At 49.9% G+C, this 27949-nt stretch overlaps 1 protein-coding gene across 1 annotated transcript; it reads right to left on the bottom strand.

Annotated features, from left to right (window-relative positions):
* Window positions 1-7875: 7875 nt before the first annotated feature.
* On the bottom strand, window positions 7876-20014 carry MFAP5 (microfibril associated protein 5). Its single transcript, XM_059816819.1, has 9 exons — window positions 19768-20014; window positions 19304-19366; window positions 16523-16570; window positions 15315-15350; window positions 13631-13666; window positions 12800-12835; window positions 11992-12079; window positions 11485-11558; window positions 7876-10899 (listed from the first exon to the last, which is right to left on the bottom strand). The coding sequence occupies exons 2-9, from the start codon at window positions 19362-19364 to the stop codon at window positions 10778-10780; spliced, it is 501 nt and encodes a 166-aa protein (XP_059672802.1). The 5' UTR covers window positions 19365-19366; window positions 19768-20014; the 3' UTR covers window positions 7876-10777.
* Window positions 20015-27949: the final 7935 nt, after the last annotated feature.

Here is a 27949-nt window from a genome sequence, read left to right as displayed (position 1 = left end):
ATCCCTGGAGGTGTTCAAGGAACGTGTGGACGTGGCACTGCGGGACATGGTTTAGTGGGCATGGTGGGGTTGGGTTGGTGGTTGGACTTGATGATCTTGCATGTCTTTTCCAACCTTAGTGATTCTGTGATTCTGTAATATGCTTATTTAATATAAGCATATATTAAGCGTAAGCATATGTTAAAGAGCTTATTTATTATATGCACATTACATTACATTCTGTGTTCATTCCACAAAGATTCATCACCCTATTTTGAACGAGAGACCCAACACATAGGTACCGCACTTGCTCAGGCACCTCTGCCAGGCAGACCACTCCTGTTGCTTCAGTCCTGGGTGTAAAAAAAAGCCCGCACTGGTTGTAGAGGCAGCTTGCTGTCTAGGACATGGGGCAAAGGGCTTTGTCCCTAGAGCTGCCAACTCATCTTGTGACACAGCTGTGGATGCCATGCCTGGGGAGAAGGTTTCAGCAGTTACATGACAAAGCGCTGCCTTTCGTGATGCAGAATGTGCAGCACCATGGAGATATATGAAAGCTGTGAGGACGTGTATGAGGTCTGCCTGGGGTGGTTGAGAGAGCTGGGGTTGTTCAGTCTGGAGAAGAGGAGGCTGAGGGGAGACCTCATCGCTCTCTACAATTACCTGAAAGGGGGTTGTGGGGAGGTGGGTGTTGGTCTCTTCTCCCAAGTGACTAGTGACAGGACTAGAGGAAATGGCCTCAAGTTGCACCAGGAGAGGTTTAGATTGGATATTAGGAAAAATTTCTTCACTGAAAGGGTTGTCAGACACTGGAACGGGCTGCCCAGGGAGGTGGTGGAGTCACCATCCCTGGAGGTATTTAAAAGACGTGTGGATGAGGCACTTGGGGACATGGTTTAGTGGTGGGCTTGGCAGGGTTAGGATAACGGTTGGACTTTGTGATCCTAAAGGTCTTTTCCAACCTAAACGATTCTATGATTCTATGATCACCAGGAGAGAGGGGGGGTTGCAAAAGTGCTGTGGGGTGAGTGTCACTGAGGCTGCATCTAAGTTAGACAAGAGCAGCGATCCCAGGTCGTGAGAGGGAAGTGGGAAGGAGAGAAGGCAGGAGTACAGGGTGTGTGGGAGTGCCACTGGGAGGGTGGGTTTATGAAACCTGGACCCCTGCGCTGTGCACTACTGCATGCTGCAGGATTGTAGATGATGCCACTGATGCAGAATTGAGGTCATCTGGTTGCTGGGTGTGTGCTAAGATTATACGTTATTATGTGTTTTACTAGCAATTTGGCTTTCCAGGCTTGGGCTGCAAAACCTTTACCTGGAGACTTGACTCATGGTTTATTTTTGTTCCACTGTTGAGCTTGTTTTGGTGTTGGGGGATGAGGCAAATTAGGGTGAAACTATTGAATTGAGTACATATTTTTCAACCACAGTGCTGTGAGGGCCTCTTATTCCTGCCCTGCAGCTCTCTGCTAGCCCAGCCTGGGGCTCCTTATAGGAACTAAGGACCCTTAATCCTGCCTCTGTGACCCCACAATTTTTTTCTCTCCCTGCCTGTATTAATTCCCCGCACCATGTCTCCAGGCAGCAGCAGTTCCATCCCATGCTACCAGTGACTGACACCTGCTGGGATCACCAGCAGGAAGGGAGGAAAGGGGCTGAGTTGGGTTGAGAAGTTGGAGACCTAGTGAATGGCTTCCCCATCATGAATGCAAGTAAGAAACATGACCAAGGTCCAAGTACTTGCACTAAATGTCCTCAAGTGTCTTACCTAGCTTGAGGCTGTGACATAGTTGGCAGCTTATCTCATTTACACTAAGAAAAACACAGAGTCTGCGATCAAAGCCTTCCCCGTGCTGAGAGCTGGGGCTGGGGCAGCACCCACCAGAGCTGCTTGCACCTTGATGTTTCCCATAGCAGTGCGTGCAGCTCCAGCCTCCGGCGCGCCCTGCCCATCTGACTTGGCTTCTCACTCCATGCTCTGCAGACCCGGAGAACACTCTCCTTTTGCGCAGGGAGCTGCAGGCTGTGTTGCGGTATGATTCTGTTCTCCTACAGCTCAGCCCCCTGGGCTGGGCACCCCAGACCCTGCTCCCAGTCACATCTGCCCCCTCCTTAATGGAAGTCGATGGCTCCGTATCTCTGCAATCATCTGCTAGTCATGGGGAGAAACTCAGTTTTGCACCGCAGATTTTCACAATGAGACTCACCTTCTAGCTGTGGTTATGGTTTCACAGACCAAAGTTGCCTGCTATTAGCTCCTGTTTGTGCAGTTGCTGCAGCTCATGCTACTCAGTGCAAAAAGGGCTTGCACCTGGGACCTGGGTGGTAAATCCTGATTTTAATTTCCGTTGTCTTTGGAGAAGTCTTTTGCTGGAGAGCCTGGGACAGAAGTGCTTGGGAGCTCACTAAAGAGCAGTGTGTTGTATGTTCCTTGGCTTGCAGTCATGTGTTGGGTTCCCTGCAGTTGTACAAGCTTTCCTTGCCTGGAGGTCCTCATGAGCAGTGTTCTTGCATCTTACAAAGTTTTCTTATCAACAAATCAAGCATTTTCAGAAGATTCAAAATAGCCTTGCTACTTCTTGTCTTCCTCCCCCCAGAGTTCAGAGCTGCTCCTATGCTCTTATCACCAGCCACATCCAGAAGGTTTGTGGGATGCCACCACTAACCTCTACTGCTTAATATCAAAGTGTCAGACAGCATAATTAGGGTCCACCCAACACCCTGATCCTCTTCCAGGCGGCCCAGTGCTCTTGGCAATGGGGGTGGAATGGGAGACCCATCCTGAGGCCAGTGAAGAGAGAGAGAAAGGGGTGAAAAGTGATTCTCATTGCGCCATAAGGATCTCCTCCTTTGCTGTCTTCCTTCCTTGCAAGTGCGCTGCCGTGCCTGGCTGTGCTGACTGTTAGCACCAGTCCCTTCTTTAGCCATGACCACATGGCTGGCTCCCAAGTTTCTGATGTAAGCAGTGAGGTCAGAGTTGTGACACACTTGAGCTAGCTGCCCAGGCAGGGGAGGGTATCCAAGAGTCTGAGAACTTCCCAGCTAATTTCATAGAGTTTAAAAATACCCTTTCATGTTCCAGCCAAAAGCATGGGTTCTGCTTGGATGAAAAGGCTGGTAGAAGCTCCTAGAAAGCAGAAGAGAGAAGGAAGAGGAAGAATCTGAAGGGGAAACAAAGAGCCTGGGAAACTACTGATTATGAACTATTATTATCAGAAATTTTAATTCACCGGTGCCTATTGGTTTTAGACAATGCTTGTAGCATTGCGTTGGCTTCCCACTCACATGTGGCCCCGAACCAACTATATCTCACTAAAATATACAGCTCTTGCATTCATGTACACAACCAGTTAATTTCCCTTTGCCCAGCCTGTACTCAACAAGGGGACACCGTGTCCACTCATCTCTTCTATCATTTCTGTGCGGGTACTAGTAGGGTAGGGCACAGGCACATTTACTTTAAGGTGGCTAGCTCGGTCCCATCCCGGTTTGGAAAGCTGGTGACAAGACCAAAAAACCCTCACAGATCAGAGAGGCAAAAATCTGCCCTGAAGCAGTGCTCCTGGGGACTCTCAAGGAACAGAAACGCCAAAGGGGCTTGCAGAGACTATGAAGAGTTCAGATGCCTTTCCGAAACTAAACCAAAGGGAAACCACAAAGATACCAGCTGATGGACAATGGAGCCAAGAGAAATGGTATCATGATGGTGCTGGGCTCAAGCAGAGCTGATAAGACTATTACTTGTGACCACGGTGCGGAGTCTCAGGAATGACTACGTTCACACTACAGCAGGCAGAAAAGAAACTCTTTTGAACCCTTCCTCTACAGCAAGGACCAGGCTGGAGGCTAAGTCTAGACTGTGGAAGAAAACAGGTTTTGTTTGTTAATCCATAATAACGGCCAATGCAGCCTGCTCCAGCTGATCCGCGCTATTTGGGTACCAGCCAAGAGACGTAGCGAGGTGTAAGCATTTTCTAGGGGGTGCGTTTTCTAACACTGTCTGACTTTGGTGCTACAAGGGAACAGTCAGAGCAGTAAGTCCCGCAGGAATGCCTTCAGCATGGAAAGGCTTTGTAGGTACAAGGCACCCAATACAAGAGGTGGCATGCTGACACGTGCATCAGTGTGAAACCAAAACCTTGGTCAAGACGTCACGTTGGTAGGCTGTGCTGGCTATCATGTTTGAAGCAACTGCTGCTGCTGCCCATGGCACTGCTGCTCCAGCCTCTAAGGCATTGGCTAAGAAGGCAGAAAGGTGGCGGGAGAATCCAAATCCCGCAAGCCCCCAGTCTCCAGGGGGGCTGATTATGAGGGCAATGACTGCCTCCAAGAAGCACAGAAGAATTTTCTCTCGCCGCTCTGAAAGGGAACTGAAGTCTATACAGTACGGAAGGACAACAGCTACCCCAGGCTGGGGCTCAGGAGCCTGGACAAGGGCAGCACAAGAGGACTTGGTACTTCTACCTCTTTTAAACTCAACAACAAGCCAAGAGGAAAGTGCCAAGAAGGCAGCAAAGGCCAAGAACCACCTGAGCCTTGACCGGCACTGCCGAGAAGCCCAGATTAGCTGTGGCTGTGAAGGAAATCCCAAGGAAAGCCAAGAAACTGGCAGCCACTATGGCCAAGAAAGCAATCAAGAGCTTAGAGAATATGAAAGCTGACAGACCAAAAAAGGCAAAGATCCATCTAAGGGCAAAACAGTGAAACCCAAGGTTGCCAAACCCAAGGCAGAGAAATCGAAAGTGGCCTCAGGCTGAGAAGGCAGTGCACAAGAAACAGATGCTGTATGAGCACAGACAAAGTGTCCTGCTTCAGGGACACAGTGTAAATCCTTTAACTGAACCATTGATTTTCATCACGTTTGGCATTTTCTAACACAGTTTCCCCAAAGGAAGATTAATAATTGTAATAATTAAAATTCCTTGTTTTGCAATAAAACTCAAGGCTTTGTATGAATTACATGTTTCTTCTTGCTATTTTCTTCAGTTGTCTGCAGCAGTGTGATAGGGGCGATGGAGACAGCCTGCTCAGAGGAGCACAGCAACAAGAATAGAGGCAATAGGCGAAAGCTGCAACAAAGGCATTTCTGCTCTGACATCAGGAAAATATTCTCCATCTTAAGTGTGGTGCAGCACTGGAACAGGTTGTGGATTCTCCATCCTTGCTGCCGCCTTCAAAATTCAGCTGGACAAGGCTCTGAGCAATCTGATTAGCTCTGCTTGCTAACTTGCAACGTAATTTTATCTATGATCTTAACTGGGAAGGTATACTATCTCAGTAAGGACATTCATTTAAAAAAATGCACAGCTTCATGTACATTTATTCTTATATTTAAGCAGGTGAGTTGTCACATTACTTATTATTTAGACACATTGAATTACATGTGTTTATTTATTACATCTTTTTTTAATGTCTAATTTGTGACAAGCTGTATGTGTCTGGAAATTGCAATCTTAGTAAAAAGCCCAAAAGAGCATTCTGCAAGAGAATTTGTCCATTAAAAGAAGCTTTGCTCTGCTGACAACTTTCACCAATTCAGGTTTTTTATATACTTCAACATAGTAGCAACAAATACACGCAGCTTGCATTTTAACTGATGTAATTTATATTACTAAAAACATTTTTATTTGAAAAAAACATTCACACAAATGGCAGAAGTAGATAATCAAATGCATTCATGATGCTTCACACACTTTTTAAATAGGTAGGGTTTTTTTTATGGACTAAAATCCAGCTCTCTATTTTGTAGGCATTTATTCCGGTTTGCTATGTTACAAGGGCTAAGGACGGCAGGGAACAGAGAGGAACGAAGCCGTATGCTGAAGATCTGAGAGCAGGAGGTGAAGGGGAGATCCAGAAAGGGAATTCAGATTTTCTGTGCCCCAGTCAAGGGGCTGTTCACAACTGGTCAAATGTACCCTGTCAAACAAAGTCAGACTGTGTGGTGCCAGGAGTAAACGTTACGGGATCATCCACCTTTACGATTTTTTTTTTTTTTTTAAAAACACAACTCTCTTTTTATTTTAAACTAAAATCCCTTTTGGTTTCAACCCAGCTATTCTTTACGTAACAGGGGTGCTTTTTGGATGGGTTGCGAGCGCCGCTCCCCTCTGCGAAGGACAAGCCTGCGCCCCAGCCAGCCATGCTCTTGAGGGACCCCTCCAAGCTGAGAGACCTGGTGACAACAGGTTTTGTTCACGCTGCGGGTTCTTGTGGACAAGATCCAGGCAACGTGGAGCTTCCAGGTGACACGGCAGCTGCTTCCAACAGCCTCCCCGTGCTTTCCCACAGCACTCCCCTTCCTCCTCGCCTTGTTTCTGCAACCAAGGGCCGCCACCTCAAGACGGTGCACAAGTTGACCTGAGGTGCCATTCTCCCCGCTCCGCTCTGACTGGCAGAACAAGTCGGAAAATCCCGAGCTTGGCAGCTGAGGCAGCCACAGTGCATGAGAACCAGAGGGCAAGAGGAAAGGAGAGCTGGCACGGGCCAAGCGCTGCCCCCAGCCCTGCTTGGCAATGCCGTGTCATCTCATGGAGGGCCCTTCCTGCCGCCCCACTTCAGCCCCGCTGTCCTCCTCACCGCATTCCTTCCTCTGAGATGAACGTATAAACGGAGAAGAAAGAGAAGAGGTGAGGAAAATAGAGGCAGTGAACAAAGAGGAGGAGAGATGGGAAGGTGGGACAACCCTTGCTTTCCAGGCGCAGCAGAAAGCCCTCGGTGAGGCCAGCTTCCCTTGGGGAATGCCAGCTCCGCGTGCCCGGCAAAGTGAGGTACCGCTTCAAACTGGGGACCGGGCATTGGAGCACTGGCCTTGAAACAGCAGCCTTCAAACTGGCAACCCTGATGGGTAGTCAGGAGCCGTGACAGCAAAATGAGCAAGAATTGTGTGGGAAGTGACTGCAGGCCATCTAACTCCCACTCCAGGACAGAAGAGTTTATGAAAATCAACCACAAGCTCTAGATCACACTTCTAAAATGGGACTCTGGCAGCTTTCTTTGTGGCTAGTCCAACTTCATGAGAAACAGATCTAGCCAGAGCTATATTTAAAACCATTTCCCCGCTTACAAAGAGAAGGCAACGTCCAGAGACCAGCAACGCAGCACGACGACAATTCAGGTTGGAATGGCAGGGGAGGTAAATCTCTGTACGGGGTAAGTGCTAATGAAGATGGGGAAGCCCGCCTGCGGCCTCCAGTCCTGTAAGGAAAGGGAGGAATAAACTGAATTACAAAAAGCCGATGGCATATGCCGTACTCCACTCACACAGCCGGTGGAACGTGCCGACGGAGGGACGCTGCAAAGGCCGAGAGCTCGTGAGTCAGAGCAGGGTCAGGCCCGTGCAGATGGGAACAACACTTACGGTCACTCGGGCTGAGGCTGTTTTCATTATAACAGTTTGAGAGAGGGACACCGCAGCGCCAGCCGGGAAGGAACGTTGGTTCTAGGGGATAGTGTTGTGCGATAACCTGCATCGTGTGGTTTAGTCCTGACGAATTACGGGACACTGTCAGAGGCAGTTTAATGGGTAATTTGGGCCACAGCCACTTTTGTTCTAGAAATACCATCTAAATGCAGACTTGGCTGCTTCCACGTGAAGACACTGCCTAGAGTCCCCCATGCTCTGAGTGCTCCATCTTTTCCACCAAAATATGATGTACAGTCAGTGTCTGATGAATCTATGAATCTATCTGAGGTGTTCAAGGAACGTGTGGACGTGGCACTGTGGGACATGGTTTAGTGGGCATAGTGGGGTTGGGGTGATGGTTGGACTTGATGATCTTACAGGTCTTTTCCAACCTTAGTGATTCTGTGATATGCAAAAGTCATAAATTCAACGAAAGAGAAATTTTCCTAATCCTTTTGACCTAGATGTGTAATTTTTAATGTAGTCTTTCAGTTATTCCCATTACTGAGTTAAATGGCTCTAGCGGACAAATTCTTCTTTGCTTATGAGATGATTTATCACAGCTCTTCTCTTATTTCAGCCATCTTACCCTTTTACTTGGAGATGGCAATTCTCCACCAGCAAGTTATGGCACATGCACAGTGAAAAGGTGTCTTCTCAGCACAGGTCTCATGGGCTGCGAGGAGTTATCCCTGTGCTCAGCAGCCACCAACTGTCAGGAAAATCTAGCCCAGCTATCCATGGAAAAAAACACGCTGAAGATTAATTTTCTGTATCTCTAGAAAAAAGAATGACCTCCCTGGAAGAGCTGCGATTCACGAGTTAAGGAAGGGTGGCAGCGGAGGACTGGGCTAGCAGGGAGCAAAGAGGTCCAAATGCCAGATTTGGGCTGGAGTCAAGTCTGCCCACAAATCTAGAAGAAATACACCTAGAGACAAATAAACCCAAACACATGAGAGTTGCCAAGAATAACAGGAAATAAATTTTCTTTTAATATTTTTGTGTGCATTATATGGACTCTAGCATTAAAACAGTGTTCTCTGGGAGAGGAGCACCTCTTCCTGTCCCTGCTGAAAGCAAGCAGCAGAAAGGCTTCTAACCATTCCCCAACCTGTACGAATGTTAAATTTCTATATACTGTACAGTAGCTATGTTATACAGTTAGATATCTATATCTATATCAGCTTACATTCAACTCTAAATACAGAGTGGAGTCTTGGCCTAGGCCAACTTCCAAGAGCTCCCTCTAACATCTCATCTCCATCCTACCTTCCTCCACACAGGCAAATTCCACAGGCGTCCCAGCATAGAAGTCAGTGGCTGCCGGTGCCTTGGATGTCTTTGAGATCAAGTTCTCAGTGCCCTCCTCTCCACAGAAACGCATGCACTCTCAGTACAGAGAAATTCCTCCTCCATCCCTAGTCTCATGAGCCTCGAGTACTCAAGAGGAGCATCATCGTCTGTGTACGGGTGCGATGCCCCTGTGTATAGGATGAAATTCCAGTCATTGCATAACTTGGACTTCTCTCTCCTGTAGACTGGATTAATATAGAGAGATTTAGCCCATCTATGGTCAATTTTGACCTTATATATGGAACAAACTCTGCCTACACAGGGTGTCTTCCCCTACTCAGAGGATGTCACCAGCTTCTTGCTGCATACAGTAGAAATCCGAGTCCCAGGGAGAGGCTCTTACCTTAATTGTTTCGCTCTTTTTTTCGGAGACATCTGCCTCTGTGCAGCTAACTGTCCCCTATATTGTGTGACCCCGGCTCTGCGCAGCAGACTGGTGCTCCTGCAAGGCTGAACGGTACTCAGTTCAGCAGCAGAGTGTGTTATGTGACAGGGGTGAATGCCTACTCTAGCAAACTGGCTTTCTGCTGGTTGGCAACAACGCTTAGAGATCCCAGAGACAGGGCCTTGCTGATCTTCTGCTGCAGTGAGCTAAGCTGCTCAGCTCCAGTGCCCCACAGAATCATGCCACTAAGAGTCACATAGAGTGATTAACACACTTCAGACAGATCTTCCCCACTTACCCTACCCAGTCTCATAGTGAAAGCTGCCCATATACCTGGAAATGTTCTCCACATATCTGGAAAACAAAGTTCTCGAGCAGACCACAGACATCCAACGCTACCAGAGTGAGTTCTTTTCCCCAGGTTGGCCTGCCTCTATAAGCGCTTATACCCGCAGATGTGTTTACCTCCCCACCAGCACCCAGCCCTGTGCAGGTCAGCACAGCCAGAGAACCTGCAGGAAAACGCAGGGATCCCAGATAACGATTCTTCTCCCACATCCCATTCCAATTTGTGACTCCTTTCTGCTTTATGCAGGAGCTCCCAGGTTGGGAGGTAGGAACTCAAGTGGAGATATTGAAAGTAGGCTCAGCAGCTGGAGAGTGTGGAGGTAGCCAGACCAAGACAAGTCACCGGGACAAGCTAATTCATTGCAAGTTCCCAGTACTGCGAGGACACACAGGTTCTTCGTGGGCTCTCTTGGGCTTAGGAGCGGAGGCAGCCATACTTACTGCTCCCTGGAACTTGCCTGGAATGGGCATCAAGAGATTTCTTCAATGGGAAGGGAGGGATAGAACAGGGGAGAGGAGAAGAGGGAGAGGCAGCACTCTGTTCCAACATAATCTTCTTGAGAAAAATATAATGCCATACTAAATCCAGAATTCTTCCTTTTGCTAGCAGTTGTGTGTGAGGGAGGCAATGGGCTTGAGACAAAGAACTTCCCAGAGGTAGTTATAAATGATCTGCTGCTACACAGGGACAATGAGCTTTGCCTTGGGTTGAGGACAGCTCATCTCCCAGTTCTGTTGCTTCTCTGAGGCCAGCAGACACAGGAGGAGGCTGTGCTATCACACAGCAAACTCAGCGGCTCAGGAGGACCGGAGAGGCTCAGGCTGACTAACCATACCCGAACTCACACTGATGCCATGCAAGAAACCTAGGCCAGGAGTCCTAGGGCATAAAGGTTTGCTCTCCTCCAGATGAGACGCAGCTTAGGGCGCCTGTACCGTTGGAGAGGACTACGTCCTGTCTCCATGTATGTCCCTCTGCAGGGGCAAAGCATGAGAAGATACAGCACATTTATAAGGACCTCTGGGAAATGAGCAGTTCATGGCCTGCCAAACAGAGTTTGACAGAAGAGGGGAGCATCCCACATCCTCAGCAACAGATTTAGAAGATGACAACAGCCACCATGACAGACCATCAGAGAGGGGACTCTGTGTACTGCAGCACCTGAAGAAGGGGATGTGGGGGAAGGCAGAGAAGCAAGGAAATGGTGGGGAAATCACAAACGAGAAGGACTTGTCTTGGGTTGTAGGTAGTGGATGATGATTTCTCTTCTCTCCCTTCCTTTTTCTCTCCTACTATTGGTAGCTCACAGAGAATCAGGCCTCCTGCGCTGCTGCTCCAGGAGCTGTCTGCAAGGGAGATGCAGGGGTTGCCCAGATCGGCGGAGACGTCGAGAAGGAAGGCCAGCCAGCTGGCGACAGATCTCATCTGAAGACACAGCAGACACATACAGGTTGACAGATAATCAAAGCTTCCTTCACATTCTTCACCACCAGACTAGTTAGAGGTACATCCTTCACTGCATCTACAGAAACTCCTGGAACTGCTGAATCCTCATATACATGAGGTAAGTGAACAAGTCCTTAGGCTTTTACTCATTTCCTTCTGGCTTTATTCATACTAATATACATATTAAAATCATTCATATTTTGTGGCAACAAAGACTGCATAAGAAATCTAGACTGGATCCTGTTTCTATTCATGAATAGAAATACTGAGAGTTATTCTTTAACCTCAAAGGAATGCAACTTTGAGTAAGGGTGTGTCTGGGACTAGTAGAGCGTGATCAAGATTGAGGAAGGCAGAGCTCTCATACTTCTTGGTAGTATGGTATCTGCTTCCCAGTGTTTTTCATGGTATGCGTACTGGATGCAAGGCTGCATTGCATTGGAGCTCCCCCAAACCAAGTCCAGGGAAACTACTACCTATGGATTGGGGTTGGGTCATTAGGTAGCTTGGAGACTATCAGATGGCTGCAACTATTCTTCTAGGCTAGCTTGTACTATCACTCACCTTGCATGACCTCGTTCTCCTTGCAGACAATGCGGGAGCACACCTCCTTGTTTATTATGTACATGCGACGCACACTGAGGGATCACCAGGAACAGGCCAAGGACAGTAGCGAAAGGCACAGGGACCCAAAGCAACAAGAAAAGGATACAGGCAATAAACATGCATATTCACTGACAAGGAGGCAAACCTTAAATTTTTACGACTAGTTAGTCTAGAATAAGGCTGTTGTCAACAGGAAATTAATCTTTGTCAAGACTTCATGCAATGGCCAAATACCTTAAATACGGATTACAATATAGGGCACATTATGGCTCCTAATGCTGGAGAGATAATAGTTATTGTGCTGTTTTAATTAATCACCCTAAAAAGACACGCTGAGGATGAGATTCATCTCACCAACTGGTTCCCTGAGGGAACCTCTAGTCTTCAAATGAAACAATTGCTAAACTGGACAGGCCGTTTCTGGAGAGTTTTTAGGGCTTTTCTTAGAGACTGCTGGTTTCTTACCTTGTAACACAGAGGTAGCTGATACACTGCTTTACTGGTTTGTGAACAGAGTACAGGCGTGTGCAAGGGAACTTTTCTTCACGACAATCTGGGAACACACACACACACACACAGAGGTGCAACCCAGCATCACTGGCAGGTGCACTCGTTCTGGCACACGTATAACTTCATCACTAGGTACCGTCCTCTGGGCTTCTAGGGAAGGCCCCTGGCCTCTACTTTCCACTCTCTTGTGAGAGATGGGGATGGTTTAGAGAAGAGGAAAATAAGGCAAACATTTCTAATCCCCTTGCCTCTTAAGACAAAAGTAAGGGAAAGTTGAGTGAAATGCAAAACAACCCGCTAGGAATCCTCAATACAGAAGGCACATGCTGTAAAGGGGACAGACACAAATAAACAAAATCTAAATTGTAGTCGCGTGTTTAAGACACGTGTTTCTAATAGATCGGCAATCTCACACTTCAGGAAACAAATCTAGTTCCTTTCTTTTCTGGACAATCAACCCTGTAGCTAACTATGATGGGTTTTTTTGTATTTCCTTCTGAAATACCAGGTCTTGACCACTGACAGTGACAGAATATTGACCCAGCGTATTGGGTGATCTGCCAGTTCCTCCACTCCCGGGCACGCCACCCAGGCGAAGACTTCAGCTTCCACTACAGTCATTCTCCAGTATTTCTAACTCAAGGAACAGGGTGAAGGGAATTTTCCAGGAGACAAAGCTCAGTGCTCAGCCAGCACCTGCCTGGAGAGGTAACAGGGTGGAAGTGGGTCTGGGAGGGGGTGGAGGCAGCAAACTTAAACGTACCTGATGAAGCTGTCGTAGTTTCGCTGTCAGACTGAACTGGAAGACAGAAGGTAGCAAAGTTAGTGTGATTGACCATGATTCCTTCCTAGACATCAGCTTACTCAAAACAAGTAACTGGAAAGCTCTTTCCAGAGCCCTCCAATGTAACTTCTAACATGGAAAAAGGTTTCATTGTTACTGACACGAAACCATAAGAGAAGGTACAAATCCAGTACGAATCTAATGCCAGCTACCCAGCCAACAAGGCTAAAAATCTGTCCAAGCTTTACCATAAAGCATTACCACTACCATTCAAAATTACACCATAAGTGCATCTCGACTTACAATTCGAAAGGTCGGGTAAATGTATGTAGTTGCTGTAATTGCCGTCCACTTAGGAAAGAAGCGATGGAGCCTGTGACTGCCTCTTACTAAGTGACTCCTTTAAGACACAGCATCCCCAGACCACTGGTTCTTTAATGTCCATGACAAGGGATCAAAAGGAGGTTGGCTTGTTGTTCCCTCTGATAAAGAAACCCACCTGTACCACAGTAAACCAGTACACTTTATTATTTACCCAGTGACAAACTGGAAAGGAACTCGGCAGATTGACTGCCAGGCACAAGTTTTCATCAACAGTTATAGAGGACTTTTACTTCCCCGGCTCACGTGCCACACTGTCAGCCAGAAGCATAGACAAAACAGATGGGCATAGAGAGAAGGAGTCTTCTGGGCACCGGGGCTGCGGTTAGGGGCCATCAGGGAAGGCAGGATTCTGGGTGTGCAAGGGACTGGGCAAGGACAGGGAAGGGGGGTCCACAGCATTTGGCTGTGAACTGTGAATAAACTCACCAGGACTAAGAAGCACAGGTGGTGTGACAGCTGCAGCTGGAAAAAGAGAAGATGTTCTGAAAGATCTTAATTTGAGCTTTCAGCCTCTTTCCCCCCTCCCACAGTTCTGCCGATGGCTCACCACTCCTGACCAGTAGCCATCCCACGTCTGGTTCATAGACAACGCTGATCGTGATGTTATCTGACTTGTCAGAGTAACTGCAGGCTTTCCCTGCAAATACGCTGGGTGTCCTAGAGCTGATGGGACGCTGTAGAGCAGAGATGTGTCCTATGGCACGTCCTTTGTGAAGAGTTTCTTCTTGATCCCTCAACAATAAGCATTTTGAAGCCAAAGTCCGCTGCAAAGGCTTCACATTCAGTCTTTCCAGGTTTAGATGTAGGTTAGCCACCACCAGTTTGGTCTGGACACCAAGTCTTATCTACCCTCCTATAGACTGTCAGGTCTCATTGAACATGAGACTGACAAGGGTTGATTTCACCTCCCATCCCCACCAGGAAGACCATGCACCTTGCGTATACAATGTTGTGCTTCCGCTTTTCTCCTCCAGTGTTGTCCCACGACAGCTGGTCAGCTTGACCCACAATACTCTACCCAGCTGATGAGCAGAGTCACAGGGCAGAGGAGAGACCATGGAACTACTGTCTCGGAGAACAGGACACCACTCTCACATGAGCTCTCCTACACACACAGCACACTTCCAAGCGCTGCTGCCTCTCCTTTGTCTTCTAAACCATATCATCGACCAGATGTGTTCTCCCTCTCCCTGCCCTGCTGGGTCCCCCCCAACCTCAGAGGGATGTGTTTGAGAGACTGCCCCAGCAGAGAGAGAAACCGTCATGAGGCCAGTGGTGCCTGATTTGAAACAGGACTCATAGGGAAAAAGTGGGGAGGCTCCTTCTTGAGCCTCTGGCCGTCTCCGCCATTCCCCACTGTGAGTCCGGCAGGATTAGCCTGTCTTGTAAATGCCTACACTCCCATCAGCTCTGTGGGAAGGACCCCTGGGGCTACCTCCACAGCAAGTCTTGGCTCTCTAAGGAGGCACACTGCATGCTACAAGGGTTCATCTTCAAGTGTCCTCCAACTACCCTACCTTTCGCATATATTTTGCTGCCCCCCAGTGACATAGCTGCAGGCATGGCAGGGAAGACAGTACTAAAAGAATAATATTTCCACCTCTCCGTCCCACCACTGCTCAGAGTTTGCTTTATTACTGTCTTTCGGGTTTTTTGCCACCTCTGCCTCCTGAGCACTCAAGCATGGCTGCTAGCTGTCAGCAACCACGGACACAACCTGTGTCCCAGTGCTACCTAGTTAACTGGTGAATCTGACCAATTTCTCTCCCTCCTCATTTAGTCTCTTCCTTCCCGCTACCTTCTCCGGAAGCCCAGGCTGCGTGAGCTCCAGATTTCATGGCTTCCTGTGGTGCAAACAGCTTCAGAGAGCCCTGGTACACCAGGTGAGATTGGCATTTCCTTGGAGAACAGGCCATTAAGCCACTCCAAATTCATCTCCTTGCACAGAGCACAGAAAGGACTCCCAGATAGCCATAAATGCTGGAAGAGCACTGCTAGATGTCAAAAGCTGGGAAGAGGAGTTTCTGAGCATAATGGGTAATTTCTGGGGCTATGTGGGTGGGAGTAAAGGTGAAAAGAAGCCTGAAGTTGCCAAGAGATAGGAGCTTACCGGAGGTGCTGATAAGAGAGTCGGTGCTAACTTCACCTGGAAAAGAGAGAACATCCTTGAGAGAGCTTGTTTTTACTTTGTGGTCCCTTACATAGCTAGCTGTAGCTACCTTGAATTACCTTGGCTGCCTGGTAGGCTCATGAGACGGTGGGATCCAATCCAGTAAATATATAAACAAACACAGTATCCCCATCCCACCCGTATCCACCCCTCTTTTCAGTGACTGGCCTGGGACTGGATTTCTTAGTGCACATGTTGCATCAACCCTTACTGAACTCTGGATTCATATTCTGACTTCTCAGGCCACTGTGGGGACCTCGATGGGAAAGACAGACATCTTTCGGACGAAAGACAGACGGAAACAAAGGTGCTGATGGCTCCCACAGCAGTAGGACTGACAGCTGAGGCACCCACTGCCGGGAAGAAGGGAGGCAGCTCCGGAACCTAGCCTTGACTGCAGAAATTCATCAGCAGATGAGTTTCTTTAACAGGCAACTGACGGCAAAGCTGGGGTAGGTGTGATGGAGGGATGAAGTGTGAAGGAAATGGAAGCTTGGTGGAGACATTTTGGACTGGCTTCTGAATAGTTTTCTGGGAAGCCCCAGGTATTGCACATGACCGGATCATAGCTGGGAGATGTCTGATGGCTGAGCCAGGGGCTTCAGTTTGAAGAAAAGGCAGGCCCTTGTGGTTCTTCTGCATGATGCAAGCATACATTCATTTTATCTTATGTCACAGAAATGGAAAAAGGTCCAGAGAGATAAAGCAATTCACCTCCAACAACACAGCCAATATGAAGACCAGTCAATACCCTTGTCTCTCAATGGCCTCACTGCTAAAGCACCATGCCACTTGTGCACCCTCTTTCTTGGGATTCTTCCTGAGCAGCAATAGAGTTCCCCAAGTATCTCATGGCTGAAGAGTTATCAGCTCTCATGGATCTCCCTCAGCCCTTGACTGCGAACATAACCTCCGGCGCTTCAGCTCAGTGTTCAGCACCCCAACGCTACTGAATTATTTGTAAAGAACACACAACACTTAGCAGGTTGTCTTTGGAGGGCTTGTTTAATCTTCACTAAAAGGCAAGCTCACAATGTCAGAGGCAAGGAAACAAAAGAACAGGATTTGCAGTTAAACAGGCTGTAACTACGCAGGGCAACTGGGTCACATGAGCAGCCTTTAGCACATAACATGCCTGTAATACTTACCAGTTGCACTTTCCAGTTCTTGCCCATTGACCACCCATGGAAACCAGTCTGCAAGAGAAGAAGAGAGGGGAGTGAAGAAAGGACAGAGGGAGGGATTTCTATAGTTTGCAGGATTTGAGAAATTTTTTTTTTTTTGAGATGCTTATCTGTCCAGGAGACACCACTGCCCTCTGCTGAAGGGAGAAATGATATCCTCTCTGCCTCAGCCTCGGCTGCCAGCTGGGTTTGTTCTCCAAAGTCTTGTGGAGACAGCGGGTCCTGATCCCATCCCTGCTGCTTCCACCAGGGTCAAAGGCGAGGCACAGGGACAAGATAGCAAATACCTCCAGATCTGCTACTGGACTTTGCATTTCTGAAACCCCATTCGATGCATTTTGAAAACAAATTGCACGTTGCCTCCCTGCGCTGGAAGCTGGTCAAAATCCCTATCTCCATTTTATAAAAGAGGAAACTGAATAATGGAAATTATTTGCTTAGGCTCACAGACTGAGTCATTGACACAGTAAGAAACAGACTGCAGGTCTTGTAGCTCCTTGGGCAAATAATTATCTGGCCCATCATCCTGCCTGGGTATGGAGCACAGAACATAAGATCTTTCCTCTCTCTGCACACCGGAGAGGGCGAACGACGAAGTCTTGGCTGTGCATGCTGTGTGGAAGAGGAGAAATTGAAACTGAGCTAGACTGTTCGTATGTCCAAATATAAAGGGTGAGAAAGCTGCTTCCTACAGCAGCCAGGAATAGGAAAATATTTCCTGCTAGCCACAGAGAAGGGAAATGTCTGCATAACTGGGGTGGGATGCAGGAAGGAGTTGGCAGGAAAAACCCAATGATCTGGGGCACTGCAGGGATGTGTGCAGGACCAGCCCAAGAAAAAAGTCCACCCTGCTATGTCTTACGAACTCAGCCTTTAACTTTCTGTTCTTAACGGGAGCACTGCACGGGTAAAAACTATGAGGTCTAGAGCTTCAGTCTCAGTTCTTCCTCATTCCAAGAGCAGTTACTTGCAGGCTGCACAGGGACCCTTGGGACCCCGATGTAATCCTGCTCTGCAGCATTACAGGAGTCGCTGGACCCTGCTATTCCCTTCCCCACTCAGCTGCCAGCAAGGGCTCAGCTGCTGGCCACTGACGCAAGGAGAGCCAGACGTGTGTAATAACTTCAGTGCACAATGCAGCGCAACCCAAAACTTTCCCTACTCTGCCTCATCTCTTAATGGTAACAAGTAGAGGAGAAAAATGGCATTGAACACTTTCTCATTTGTTTCTGATAGAAAAGGAAGGATGCAAATTCTGAAACCATCGCAGGGACCAGATTTGAAACAGGTCATACAGAAAAAAGGGGGGGAGGCTCCCCTCCTTTTTTCTAACATTGGAAGGTCAGCTTTTACTAGCTTTCTTTTTTTTTCCTCCCTAGGAGATAACTAGAAAACTGGTCCAATTCTAAAACAACAGGACACAAGTGAGGTGAAACCTCTGTATCTGAGGAGACAAAAGAGGTGACCTTCTTATCACATTTTCAATCACTTCAATTCATATTTGCTACGATACCCAATTCATAGGCTTTATATATATGATTGCACTTTATTCTCCAAGTTGCAATAAATTCATCCTTGAGGTCTGAGAAAACGGCAACCCTAATTCACCGAATCTGTAGCTCACCCAAAACCAAAAGAGACCATGAGAGACCAGCTAGTGATTCCTGTTGTTTTCCAAGTTAAAACACAAAAACCCAGCAATGCTAAAACAAAATACACAAAAGTAAGAACTCTTCCTTTCAGGCCTCCTTCATGCATCATAAAAACCACAGCCTCTTTTTTCTGCCTCTAACTTTGTAGGCCACCTACAAGCTCATCTTTTGGATGCCTCTCCTCCCTGCTTCGCAGTCACAAACATGACATCCTCTACTGTGCACCTTTACAGGAAAAAGTGCTATTGGGAGCAGAAACAGGCTTCCGCATGAGGGGAGTAGATTGGAAAGACCCGATCTGAATGTGATAGGTGCAGCCATCTGTCGCGACATACAGTCTTTCCTGAGGGAAGCTTTTTCCATTGACTGGAATTGATCTTTTCCTGCTGTCCTGAGTCTTCCAACTATAATGTCTGATCCTGCCCTCTTGTTTTGTTTTTTTGGGGGTTTGGGGTTTTTTTTTTAACAAATTTGATCCCACCTGAATTTTTCCCAAAGTAACTCCAAGCAAACAAAGAAGTGGAGCAACAAAACAGAACAACAACGAACAACAAAAGCAGAGAGTGGTTTGAACTATGGAGGTTAGGTTTCTCAAAACAGCTATACAAAAAACTACAAAACCTCCTGGCAGCTGAGTGGCCTGGAATGGGGCCAGTCCAGCAGGAACCGCTAGTGACAGCAAATGTTTCTCAACTATGACAGCACAAGTTTTGCGGAGCACTGGGAAATGGCCCGTAGATGATGCAAGCACAGGTGGTACAGCAGTCCATAGTAAGCACAAAGTACAGCTAACCCTCTTTCTCAACTCGACCTGGCTGCTTTGCTCACCCAAACATCCCCGCAGTGGGGGGCTGTGGACCTCTGTCTCTTGCGACTCCCAGTAATTACTGGAGAGTGGACACATACAGGAACCTGTCCCCAGTTCCTAAATTTTTCCTTACAACCCTATATCCACCAGGCCTTTCCTGCACAGTCCTTCCCCCTTCACTGTCCATCTCCATGTTTCTGTCTTTCTCCTGAGGTCATTGCCTGTGCGGGAAACACCACGGGGCCAGGGTAGAGAAGAAATCCTCCCCCTGGCATAAGGACTCACCAGCTGGGGACAAGGAGACTGCTAAGAGACACACGAGTATACAGGCTCCAGAGCTCTTCATCCCTGTGGAGTGGAGGAGAGAGGAGTCAGAGGAAAGCTAAGGCAGGAACAGGGCTACCCTCCCCTATAGCAGAGAAACGCTTTGCTTGCTGCCTCCGTTTCCCTCTCAGGGCCATTTGCTCTGCCCAGCCTCCCTCCCACCTGTCTCCCTCCTCATCCCGCCAGTTTTCCAGGTGTTTCTGAAACATTTTGGACTGAACATACAACTCCATCTGCTTGCTTTCTCTTTCCACCTCCTTTCTCCAGCCTCCATCTCTTTTCTCACCCAGGTGGCTAAGCCCCCCCTCCACAGACGCCCCCAGCATGCAAGGAAAAGCTTCCCCTTGTTATCTCCCTCCACTCTCTTCTACTTTTAAATTATCTTGAGGAGCGCTGAGAGAATAGATAGGGTCCCCATCACTTACTGCAGCCCTCGGTCTCCGCTCCCTTCAGCAGCAGCCGCTCTGTCTTTCCCCTTCAGCGGTCCCCCCCACTTTGGCTATTGGGTAAATCACATGCAGCCACACCCAGAACACGTTCTACTTTTGGTTGTCTTCAAAATACGATTTTTGGGGGAAAAAAAAAAAAAAAAAAAAAGAGAAGAAAAAGGAGAAGCCAGCGAGATGGTGGGACGTGGTGTCATCATGCATCTGGAATGAGGGGGGGAGCGAGGAGCAGCAGCCCACACCCTCATTCCAGAGTTTATTAGCCTCCGAAGGGAGCCCGCTCCTCCCATTCCCTCAGGAAGGCCCAGCACCAGGGACGGATTCTTGCCTCTACACTAGGCATCCGCGTCCCGGTTCGCCTGCCCTCCTACGCAGGCCCTGGCCGCCCCCCGAGGCCGCCACATCCAGCCGCCCTTCCCCGCCCCGCTCCTGCCCCTGCCCGCCCCGGTCCTCTGGGTCCTCTCCTCGCTGTGCTGCTGCCTGCCACCCGCACACGGGCCCTGCGGAGCCCGCGTCCCTGCCGGCCTACAGGCCGCGCTCGGCGCGCCTCGGCGCCGGGACGGGCCCTCGCCTCCCCCCGCTCCTCCCGCGGGCTGTCCCGCTCCGGACGCGCGGCCCGTCCCGCTCCTCCAGCCGCCACGACGGCGGGGGTCCCTCCGCGCCGGGCGGGGGCGCGGGCGGCCCGGCCTGCGGCGGGGAGCGCGGGGCGGGGGGGGAACGGGCAGCGGCGCCCCGCCGGCCGCGGGCAGATGGCGGGCTGGCAGGCAGCCAATCGGCTGGCAGCAACAGTGATGACATCACCCCGCTGCTCCGCGCCGGGGAGAAGAGGGGGGCGAAGGGGCTGGCGCCTCCCGGCGGGGTGGAGATGGGGATGGGGATGGGAGGGGATGGGGATGGGGATGGGGATGGGGATGGGGATGGGGATGGGGTGGGATGGGATGGGGATGAGGATTGGATGGGGATGGGGTGGGGATGGGGATTGGGATGGGAGGGGATGGGGATGGGGATGAGATAGGGATGGGGTGGGGATGGGGATGGAATGGGAGGGGATGGGGATGGGGATGAGATAGGGATGGGGTGGGGATGGGGATGGAATGGGAGGGGATGGGGATTGGGATGGGGTGGGGATGGGGATGAGGATTGGATGGGGATGAGGTGGGGATGGGGATCGGGATGGCATGGGGATGGCATGGGGATGGGGATGTGATAGCAATGGGGTGGGGATGGGGATGGAATGGGAGGGGATGGGGATGTGGATCGGGATGGGGATGGGGTGGGATGGGATGGGATGGGGATGAGGATTGGATGGGCATGGGGTGGGGATGGGGATTGGGATGGGAGGGGATGGGGATGGGGATGAGATAGGGATGGGGTGGGGATGGGGATGGAATGGGAGGGGATGGGGATTGGGATGGGGTGGGGGTGGGGATGGGGATGGGGATGAGGATTGGATGGGGATGGGGTGGGGATGGGGATGAGGATTGGATGGGGATGGGGTGGGGATGGGGATTGGGATGGCATGGGGATGGCATGGGGATGGGGATGAGATAGGGATGGGGTGGGGATGGGGATGGAATGGGAGGGGATGGGGATAGGGATTGGGATGGGATGGGGATGGAATGGGAGGGGATGGGGATTGGGATGGGGTGGGGCTGGGGATGGGGATGGAGTGGGGATGGGGATTGGGATGGGATGAGGATGGCATGGGGATGGGGATGAGATACGGATGGGGTGGGGATGGGGATGGAATGGGAGGGGATGGAGATTGGGATGGGGTGGGGATGAGGATTGGATGGGGATGGGGACTGGGATGGGATGAGGATGGCATGGGGATGGGGATGAGATACGGATGGGGTGGGGATGGGGATGGAATGGGAGGGGATGGAGATTGGGATGGGGTGGGGATGGGGATGAGGATTGGATGGGGATGGGGACTGGGATGGGATGAGGATGGCATGGGGATGGGGATGAGATAGGGATGGTGTGGGGATGGGGATGGAATGGGAGGGGATGGAGATTGGGATGGGGTGGGGATGGGGATGAGGATTGGATGGGGATGGGGACTGGGATGGGATGAGGATGGCATGGGGATGGGGATGAGATAGGGATGGGGTGGGGATGGGGATGGAATGGGAGGGGATGGGGATGGGGATTGGGATGGGGTGGGGATGGGATGGAGATGGGGTGGGGATGGGGATGGGATGGGGATGAGATGGGGGTGGGATGGGGATTGGGATGGGGTGAGATGGAGATGGGGTGGGGATGGGGATTGGGATGGGATGAGGATGGCATGGGGATGGGGATGAGATGGGATGGGGTGGGATGGGGATGGGAATGGAGAGGGGATGGGATGGGAATGGGAGGGGATGGGTATAGGATGGAGATGGGAATGGGGAAGGGAGGGGATGGGAATGGGGATGGGATGGAGATGGGATGGGGATGGGATGGAGATGGGAATGGGGAAGGGAGGGGACGGGAATGGGGATGGGATGGAGATGGGATGGGGATAGGATAGGATGAGGACGGGATGGGATGGGAATGGGGATGCGATGGGATGGAGATGGGAATGGGGATCAGATGGGGAGGGGATGGGATGGGGATGGGGTCGATGGGATGGGATGGGGATGGAGATGGGGACAGGGACGGGGACGGTGCTCACCCCAGGACCAGGCTTGCGTGTGCAGTGGATGGGGAATGGGCACTGGGGCACGGGGTCCGTTCTGCAATGCCGTTGCCATTCTGGCCAGTCTGAGAATGTGGGGAATAGGGAAAACCTCTGCAAAAAAAAGTAAAAAAAAAAGTAGGAAGATGGGAGAGACATAAACTGAGAAAGGAAGAAGAAGAATGAGATCTGACCCCTTGCGCTGCTTTGCCTCCATGCACGCTGCGTTCTATGAATCAGCCCAGTGGAACCGCCACTCTCCCCTAACCCTTCCTCCAACAGCCCCAGGTTCTCCTGTCTCCTGTTGCTTTCTCTTTTCCCTTTGCTGCTCCTGGAATTAATCCTCGGGGTCTGAGGAGGCACTGGCTGGACGGTGCCCCTTGTCTTGAGCTTCAAGGCACAATCTCAGTCCTGAAGCCAAGGCGAAAGCTAGGAAATGACCCGAGCTCCCTCCCTCATACAGCAACGAGAGACAGAAACCTCGCAGGGGAAAGCTGTGTCCCCTAACTCTTATCCTGGTAGCTACGTAACCCTCCTTTGTTCTCAACAAATTGCAGACTAGGAATAAAACCCTATAATGCCTTGTACACAGTTGCGGAGGAAATCCTCACCGTGTCCTCACTGCCATGATAGACCCCGAAGAGTGTTACCCACATGTGACAGAACCAAAGCCACCCCTTCCCACCTAAGAGTGGCTGAGCGTTGGTTGTGGCAGTGCTCAGGAGAAGAGCCAGAGTGACTGCTCCTTCTTATGGTGAGGTGGATGTTGGTCTCTTCTCCCAAGTGACAAGTGATAGGACAAGAGGAAATGGCCTCAGGTTGCACCAGGGGAGGTTTAGGCTGGATATTAGGAACAATTTCTTTACTGAAAGAGTGGTGAAGCACTGGGACAGGCTGCCCAGGGAGGTGGTGGAGTCACCATCCCTGGAGGTGTTCAAGGAACGTGTGGACGTGGCACTGCGGGACATGGTTTAATGGGCATGGTGGTGTTGGGTTGATAGTTGGACTTGATGATCTTACAGGTCTTTTCCAACCTTAACGATTCTGTGATTCTGCGATTCTGGTCCTCCCAAGACTTGTGGGGGAAGCACGGGAGGCGGGCAGTACCCGAGGATGGGCAGAGGGGATGGGGAGGGCTAGGCACTTCCCTGCTGAGCAGGGCAGCCCTCTGGACCCAAGCACCATCAGCCTGTTTCACTGGAGCGAGACACCACCATTCCCACTTGCAGAGCCTGGCTAAAACTCAGTCCAGGGGAGAGGCTCAAAGGGTGATTAAATAACCAAAAGAAAGCGATGGAAGTTAAAACCACACCCCGGTTTGAGGAATCCTCTCAGACCTTTGGCTTTTTCTGGAACTCCACGTAGCAGTATGCTCGGGCTACACCTTTCCACACAGCTTGGTTTGGTTTTTTAATTTCCCCGTGCCTCTGTGTTGTCATTCAAGCCTCTGTTACTGCTTAAGCGAGTAAGTAAAATATCTCGAAGACCTCGTGAGTTCCGAACACATTTATTTGGAAACTTCCATTGATGCCTTATGTTTTGGTCTAGCAACGCACTGACGTATCACCACCTCCCACAGGGCGCAGGATTCACCTTCGGTCCTGGACAAGGTTTCTTCTGATTGCTTTTGAGCTTTAAATGCCTTTTTTCAAACTGGAAGACTGTGTCCCCACCCGCAGTTGCGGGCAGAGGGGCACTTGTGCCAGTAGCACCCCTCCATTTGGAGAGCTTGGTGGGGATGGGGGGGATGCTCTTGGCAGGGGAATGGCTGGCTGGGAAGCAGATCGGTGTTTTCTAGAGCAGAGAAACCGCAGTGAGATAGCCGGAGGTCTCCCGCCGCTCTTGCTCGTTGCGGACACGGGAGGGAGCTGCAGCACACCGGCATGCGAAGCCCCAGTTTTTGTCTCTTGCAGTCCAAGGACATTCTTCAAGAGCTGCGGCTCGGTGTCTGCGGGCCCCCGGCTGCTGGGAAGGCTCTCCTCTTAGCCCTCCTGTTTGTCAGTGCATTGGATCCACAACTCTTTAACCGGTTTGCTTTTTGGGATGGAAAAGAATCTTGTTATTTTTCCGCCCCCCTGCCCTTGCCCCATGACATTGACAAAGATAGTTGGACAGCCCCCATGGCTGGCAGATAGGAATAATTAACATCTTTCTGCACCTTCCCTTCTCATTTCACGTTGCCGTCTTCTGCACCTTCCCTTCTCATTTCATGTTGCCGTCTTCTGCACCTTCCCTTCTCAATTCACGTTACTGTCTTCTGCACCTTCCCTTCTCATTTCACGTTGCCGTCTTCTGCACCTTCCCTTCTCATTTCACGTTGCCGTCTTCTGCACCTTCCTTTCTCAATTCACGTTGCCGTCTTCTGCACCTTCCTTTCTCAATTCACGTTGCCGTCTTCTGCACCTTCCTTTCTCAATTCACGTTGCCGTCTTCTGCACCTTCCTTTCTCAATTCACGTTGCCGTCTTCTGCACCTTCCCTTCTCAATTCACGTTGCCGTCTTCTGCACCTTCCTTTCTCAATTCACGTTGCCGTCTTCTGCACCTTCCTTTCTCAATTCACGTTGCTGTCTTCTGCACCTTCCCTTATCAATTCACGTTGCCGTCTACTGCACCTTCCCTTCTCAATTCACGTTGCCGTCTTCTGCACCTTCCTTTCTCAATTCACGTTGCCATCTACTGCACCTTCCTTTCTCAATTCACGTTGCCATCTACTGCACCTTCCCTTCTCATTTCACGTTGCCGTCTTCTGCACCTTCCCTTCTCATTTCACGTTGCCATCTACTGCACCTTCCCTTCTCATTTCACGTTGCCGTCTACTGCACCTTCCCTTCTCATTTCATGTTGCTGTCTTCTGCACCTTCCCTTCTCAATTCACGTTGCCATCTACTGCACCTTCCCTTCTCATTTCACGTTGCCGTCTTCTGCACCTTCCCTTCTCATTTCACGTTGCCGTCTACTGCACCTTCCCTTCTCATTTCACGTTGCCGTCTACTGCACCTTCCCTTCTCATTTCATGTTGCTGTCTTCTGCACCTTCCCTTCTCAATTCACGTTGCTGTCTTCTGCTTTGTACACAGCCATCCTTCTTCAGGAGAAGGTAACTTGGGGACACCTACAGCAGATGACTCGAGGTGAAGCACTCTTCCCTCTAAAAAGTCAGGTGTGGGTGTCACAGCACGGTGTGAAGGAGAACCGTGCCTCAGCAAACAGCGTGGGTGACTCACAAAGCAAACACTTCCGTATATATATTTCCTTAAACTGCGCTGACCGCAGTGCCTGTAGGTGTTTACCCAAGATCAGAAGCAGTGACAGTGATTCAGCAAAAAGATCTCTTCCTTCCAGGTTGGTACTGACCGCATTAACTTACCAGGGATGCTATAGCGATGGTAGCGCGGTATTTTGGATGCGACTCAAAATCAGCCTTCCTAGAAATTAAAATCTCCTGGTGCATTTCACTCCAGAGATCACTGCATCCCAGCAGACAGGTAAGTGATCTTGGGGGCATATTATTTGTAAAGGTCTCAGAGAGGCATTTCAATGCCAGCTGATTTCTTTCCCCCTCTCTGTCCGTCTCCCCGGCCTTCACATATCCTCACGGTAACTGGGCCTTAAGTTACATCTGAGTGATGAGAAATTAATGAACTGCTGTAAGATGTTCGAATGTATCACTGCAGTAACGCAGCACTACTGGCCGTGTGAATTGGGGCTGAAATGAGTTTTCTTGGGACCCACACTGCTGATGCCATTAATATCCTGCGGCTGTTCCGCTGGTGGTGCGAAGTCAGTGGGAAGGGACATGAGATCAAGGCCTGCTCTATCTGTCCCCAGTTTCTGAAGGTTCACATCTGACGTTGTATCCAACCCACCGGAGAAGTGGGAACACTGCAAAGTACAGGAGCCTGGACATGATCCACCTCTTTTTGACTGTCATGCTTTCTGTTGTCCTGTCTACAAGAATAAGAAATTATTCAGCCCTTTATTTCCAAATCAACAAGCCTGTGCTTAGAGGGCAGGCAGTCTTGCAGGCACAAAATACCCTGCGGGAATCCATGAAACTCTAATTAACCTGCTCAGCTCCTCCAAATCAGCTCAACGTTTGTGAAGAATTGAGCATGAGAAGAGGCAGTCAGAGAGCTCTTTGCTGTTTGGTTGGTGATTTGGTCACGAGCTTCAGGCTTCTCGTGGCCAAGGCAGCTACAGAAAGAAGTTGTCAGGAGCCTCCTCCTTCCCTCACTGGGCTTTGGGGTTGCCTTCTCTGCTCTTTCTGTAGTTCTTACTATCACAAACACCCTTCCTTTCTGGTCCTTTGTACTGACACAGGGACGATTCTTCCTGGCTGTTTCACAGGTCCCTCAGCATTCCCCTTTCTCCAAGCAGCTGAACCCAAATACAGCTTCTCTCAGGGCACATTTTCCACGACCGCTCTCTCAGGGAGACAGGCAACACTTTAAGCTTAACAAATATATAAATCCCTCCTGTAAGCCCAGTTATGTGTGTCCATATAGACTTCGGACCACATAGAAACACCACCTTTAATTCAACTGGCACAAGTTTTCCATACAGACAAGGCTGTGGCCACAAGTTAAACACCAGTAAAGACATGATGGATTCCCCCTCCCCTTCTCCCATCTCTTCTGGACATAGAATCAGTACGGTTGGAAAAGACCTGTAAGATCATCGAGTCCAACCTGGGGGGGGGGGGGAAAAAAAAAAAAACCAAAAAAAAACCAAAAAAAAACAAAAACAAAAAAAACAAAACTAAAACAAAAAAAAAACAAAACAACACACAACATCAAAAAACCCACAACAAAAAAAAAAAAAAAAAAAACACCAAAAAAAAAACACAACCACAAAACCCACGCCACACAACAACAATAACAAGCCACAACCCACCCAACACCACACAGCACCATGTCCATCAAGCTACATCCCACAATGCCACATCCACACGCTCCTTGAATACCTCCAGGGAGGGTGACTCTACCACCTCCCTGGGCAGCCTATTCCAATGTTTCACCACTCTCTCAGTGAAGAACTTTTTCCTAATGTCTAGCCTGAACCTCCCCTGTCGCAACTTGAGGCCATTTCCTCTAGTCCTGTCACTAGTCACTTGGGAGAAGAGACCAACACCCACCTCTCTGCAACCCCCTTTCAGGTAGTTGTAGAGAGCGATAAGGTCTCCCCTCAGCCTCCTCTTCTCCAGGCTAAACAACCCCAGCTCGCTCAGCCGCTCCTCATAAGACTTGTGTTCCAGACCCCTCACCAGCTTCGTCGCCCTTCTCTGGACACGCTCCAGCACCTCAATGTCCTTCTTGTAGTGAGGGGCCCAAAACTGAACACAGTATTCGAGGTGCGGCCTCACCAGAGCCGAGTACAGAGGCATGATCACCTCCCTGCTCCTGATGGCCACACCATTTCTGATGCAAGCCAGGATGCCGTTGGCCTTCTTGGCCACCTGGGCACACTGCTGGCTCATATTCAGCCGGGTGTCGATCAACA

The sequence above is a fragment of the Gavia stellata genome, chromosome 4 (assembly GCF_030936135.1).
Source record: "Gavia stellata isolate bGavSte3 chromosome 4, bGavSte3.hap2, whole genome shotgun sequence".
Taxonomy (NCBI): Eukaryota; Metazoa; Chordata; class Aves; order Gaviiformes; family Gaviidae; genus Gavia; species Gavia stellata.
This window is presented reverse-complemented; position numbering and strand designations above follow the sequence as displayed.